Here is a 4,553-nt window from a genome sequence, read left to right as displayed (position 1 = left end):
TTCTACGTTCAATTCCCAGGTAAACTCTAGCTTTCTCACTCTTCTTCTCAAACCCTAGAGTCCAGCTTTGCTGGAAGGTTCTGTGATTTTTTTAACGTTTTGGGTGCACACTGCTTCTCATTCTGCTGATTTCTATTAGGAATGTGAATTGTTTTGCTGTAATTACGTCTCTGTGATTCTTGTTTCTGCCTCGTTTAGCTTCGAAATGTGTAATACTTGATTGTAGAGTTCGTGGGTACGACATTAAGTAGCTCAAGTTGATCATTTCTAACTTTAGGTTCGGATTAAGCTTCGAGGACCTCTCTGCTTTGAGGCAACACTACATTTTTTTTTGGGTATCGTAGAGTTTTGTTAAGCGTTATCCTGGAATGAGTAGTTCTGAGCTCTGTAATGGGTTATGTTGCTTCTTCTACATCTGATCTTCTAGATGATCGAGAATGGGAGAGGCGTTAGCTATGAAGATTCTTTGTCAAATACCAGATTCTAGGGAGTTATCTTCATTTTGATGTTCCTTTGGACAGTGGCTCAAACATTTGAATGATTTTTGTTTAATTCTGCTGAGCTACTCTATAATCTGTTATCATATGGCACTGCCATGACTTTCTCTGGAAATTTTTGTATGTTCTCTGCTTTTTTTTTGCATCATGAGAACTTACTACATGCGCATAGATTGACCATTATTATTTGTAGGTCGACATTTAGCTGTTACTGGTTCTAACTTCTGCAGTATGATCATTCGGAATGCTGTAATACTGAAACCTTCTTGATATTTTTTTTCAGTAGAGTTAGAATTCGAATTTATGGTACATCCAAGGTGGTGATGCATGGAAACGTTTCAGGATATCTTCTAGTAAATGCTGAGGTTGATTCCATGGGAGGAGTTATTGATAGTGGGGGTGGTATTGGTGTCAAAACATCTCCGCGGCGAACAGAAATTGAGAAGGCTCAAGCGGAGCTAAGGTATTTCTGATTGAGACTTCTTGATCTTCTGCATTGTGTTTAAATGCTCTACAATTTCTACAGCTATTAGTCACTTCCAATGTGTAACAAAGATGCTTGTTTCAACAGGCAAGAGTATGATGTCCGTGAGGAAAGGAGGAGAGAATTGGAGTTTCTGGAGAAAGTATGCATACCTATATATCCCTGTTCTCTTTTCTATTTTTTTTCTATTTTTTTCCAAAAACTTATGATGACGAGCCTTTACTCGTCTATCTGCTTCAGGGCGGTAATCCCTTGGATTTTAAGTTTGGCATTGCAACTTCACAAAGCGTCCAATCTACATCACTCACAGATCAGCAAGCAGAGCATTTTGTAAACAGGTACACTCTTGTTTGTTGTAGTTCCCCATTAATTTCATGGATTAGCTCCTCATTATTTACCCATAACCCCCACAGTGAAGTCAAGGATAGTTTTGCCCTGACTGCCTCACCACATGGAGACTCTGTGGAGAGTAGCGGTAGACCTGGAGTTCCTACAATTTCTGAACCCAATACAGCAGATAATCTCTTACTGTTTGATTCTGAAAACAAGTCAGTTGAAGGAGAAAGAAATTTGAGATATCCTAATAGGCAAAACAGAACTTCTGAGTCAGAACGATCCTCCAAAGCAAATACCAACCAGAATACCAAAGAAACAGAAGATTCTGCCATCTTTCGCCCGTATGCTCGAAGGAACAGATCAAAGATTAATCGGGATCCATCACGGTCAAGCTCTACGGATTTAGTTCAGAATCGTGGTGGTCTTGCAACGTCTATATCTATTCGCAGAGGATCAGTGGAAGGAAAGGGTTGCATTCCCGAAGCAGCGAATCAAAAGGATAGGCATACAACTTCCGTATCTTGTCCAATATTTGCAAATTCAAATGGTAATATCGTTCCAAAAAATATAGTTCCCAGCAATTCGCTGAATACTAAGGTGGATGGTGAACCTGTTGTACGAGAGAGTACTGCTGGATCTAAGACTAGTCTATTGAAAGATGAAGCCGACATTACATATAGAAAAAGCTCTGCATATTTGTCAGTTGGAGAGTCTGGCCTTGCTGTGGAGAAGGCACAAATAGTTTCGACTGGTACAGAGATTGGTTCTCCCAAAGCTGGTCAGGAAAGTAGTTCTACCCAACTGAATGGCCTAAGAGATTCCACGGGAGAGGAAGAAAGCTTAACAAATAGAGGAGCTGCAGGGACTAAAGGGTTAGAGTCAGAGTCTTCTCTTGCTAACAACATAGAAGTAGATGTAGGTAATGGAAGGGATCTTTATAAAGTGGAGAAACTTGACTCGGATGAAATCTCTATGCAGAAGGCTGTAAGAGTAGAGGGGTTGCTGAGTCAAACAGTTGATGAAATGACGAAAACTAATATTGAGAATGAGACAGGTCGACCTACTACCATTATTGATGAGTGCAGTCCTGAGAAATTGGTTAAAATTGAAAGTCAAAATCACAGAAGTACAGCTGAGATGCAAAATGAAGAGAAAGGTTCCGAGACTGAGAAAAGGCTTCAAGATGGGTTGATTGTACCCGATAATGAAAGGAAAATTGGTAGTCTTTTACCTGAAAATCCTAGCAGCTCGTTGTACTCTGAAATTCCTCAGGCATCTGTAGACACAAGTTCCTGCGCAGTTGGCGATAATTTATTGTCAGGAACTGACATTGAAGAATCAAAACATCAGCCGAGCTCAGATGCAGTAGTGTTTGATACTGTGAAGGAGGACTCCATCCTTGAGGAGGCACGGATTATACAGGTTTTCTTTTTCAACTTGGCTTCGTGATCTTAAGTTGTCTACCTTTTGAAGAAGTTATATACCTATTCATCCTTTTATGTATGACATAATACACTAACAGGCAAAGAGAAAAAGAATTACCGAGTTATCTTGTGGTACTGCACCAGTGGAGGTCCGTGAGAAGTCTCAATGGGATTTTGTCCTCGAAGAAATGGCATGGCTGGCAAATGATTTTGCGCAGGTCTGGTCTAGCTAAATTAGCTTTCTAACTTAAATTCTGTATATCTGCATGGAATTTGTCTAACTTAACTTGAAAGCTGCATTTTGTCGATTGATATTTTGTTTATTTCCTATAGCATCTGGACATTTGTCTGCTTAAATGAGCTTGTCCACTTTTATGTTAATAGGTGAGTGGTCTGATTCCAATTTATTACCTTTATCTTTTCATCTTCTAGGAGCGCCTTTGGAAGCTGACTGCTGCCGCACAAATTTGCCATCGAGTTGCTTTGACTTGTCACTTGAGATTTGAGGAACGAAATCAGCACAGAGAGCTGAAAAAAATAGCTTCAATCCTATCTAATGCTATCTTGCAATTCTGGAGTTCGGTGGAGGTTCCTGGGGAACTGGAGGAGACAAGCATGGAAATTGTTAAGGTATTTTACTGTAAGACCTTAGTTTCTGGTTGTGGGAATGGTCTTTGATGGCAATGGTGATCATATGGTTATTTCTTTGTCTTTTAAATCAGAATTATGCATATATAGATATATACTCGTTAAATTAAAGCATTTACAACACTGACATCCTGGAACCATATTATTATGTTTGTGACTGGACTGTAAAACGACACATTTATTCTGATATATTCTTCATATGATGGCGAGGCCGGATCTTTCATATTCACTTGCACTGTCTTTCATAATTACCTTCAGAAGTCTCTGGTTCTGTTACACTTTTTCATATGATATTAATAACTTAATGGTATCCTACTAAGTAATACCGCGTTGTATGCAGGAGACTTGCCAAGAATCTAATTATGTGAATGGCAGAATATGTTTAGCTGCGGGTGTCAAGGAGTATGCAAGTAGATTTTTGAAGTATAACAACTCTTCCATCCCCTATCATTCAGCTGCACCGTCAACACCTGACAATATGTGCGACCCAGAGATATTGGACATATCTATGGTTGATCAGCTTACAGAAGTATGAATCTCTGAAAAGTTTTTCTGCAACCTCACTTGAATACTGTTGCTGTGGATAGCTCTACAATATTGCTTATTGAGCTTTTTTATTGTGCAGGCAAGCCTCTTTTATTCAGTTCCATCTGGTGCAATGGAGGTATACCATAAGTCCATTGAGTCGCATCTTACACGTTGTGAGGTATGTGAGATTTTTCTGTGCTAGGAGCTCTCATATTGTGTAACCTTGATGACGTATATTTTCCTGAGAATATATATCTATTCTCCGAAGTTATTTAACAGTATATCTCTGTTCCCAGAAGTCCGGAAGTAGCATGCAGGAGGAGGTTGATACATCGGCTTATGATGCTGCTGGAGGTATGCACAATTCTGGGTTGTTTGAGCTTCGCATACTGGTTAAATATTTGCTAACTTTTATCTCTAATTGTAGATACAGGATATAATGTTACTGCTTTCGATGAGGATGAAGGAGAAACAAGTACCTATTATCTTCCGAAAGCTTTCGAATCGAACAAATCATTTAATACAAGCCACAAAAAAAGGAAGAATCTGATGAAGTCTCATTCTGCCCGGTCATATGATCTTGGAGATGATTTACCATACGTCAACTACACAGATGGGTCTAACTCATCAAGCTTG

At 39.3% G+C, this 4,553-nt stretch overlaps 1 protein-coding gene across 1 annotated transcript in view; it reads left to right on the top strand.

Moving 5' to 3' along the window:
* LOC104748554 (chromatin modification-related protein EAF1 B-like) overlaps positions 7–4,553 on the top strand; it is a 13,129-nt gene continuing 8,582 nt past the window's right edge. Inside the window, exons 1-10 of the mRNA XM_019236751.1 lie at positions 7–19; positions 781–960; positions 1,069–1,123; positions 1,222–1,319; positions 1,395–2,739; positions 2,840–2,959; positions 3,174–3,371; positions 3,730–3,918; positions 4,015–4,095; positions 4,214–4,271. Of these exons, the coding sequence (XP_019092296.1) occupies positions 821–960; positions 1,069–1,123; positions 1,222–1,319; positions 1,395–2,739; positions 2,840–2,959; positions 3,174–3,371; positions 3,730–3,918; positions 4,015–4,095; positions 4,214–4,271 (2,284 nt within the window). The 5' untranslated portion in view covers positions 7–19; positions 781–820. The remainder of the gene's footprint in view (positions 20–780; positions 961–1,068; positions 1,124–1,221; positions 1,320–1,394; positions 2,740–2,839; positions 2,960–3,173; positions 3,372–3,729; positions 3,919–4,014; positions 4,096–4,213; positions 4,272–4,553) is intronic.

The sequence above is a fragment of the Camelina sativa genome, chromosome 15, assembly GCF_000633955.1.
Source record: "Camelina sativa cultivar DH55 chromosome 15, Cs, whole genome shotgun sequence".
NCBI classification, from domain to species: domain Eukaryota; kingdom Viridiplantae; phylum Streptophyta; class Magnoliopsida; order Brassicales; family Brassicaceae; genus Camelina; species Camelina sativa.
This window is presented reverse-complemented; position numbering and strand designations above follow the sequence as displayed.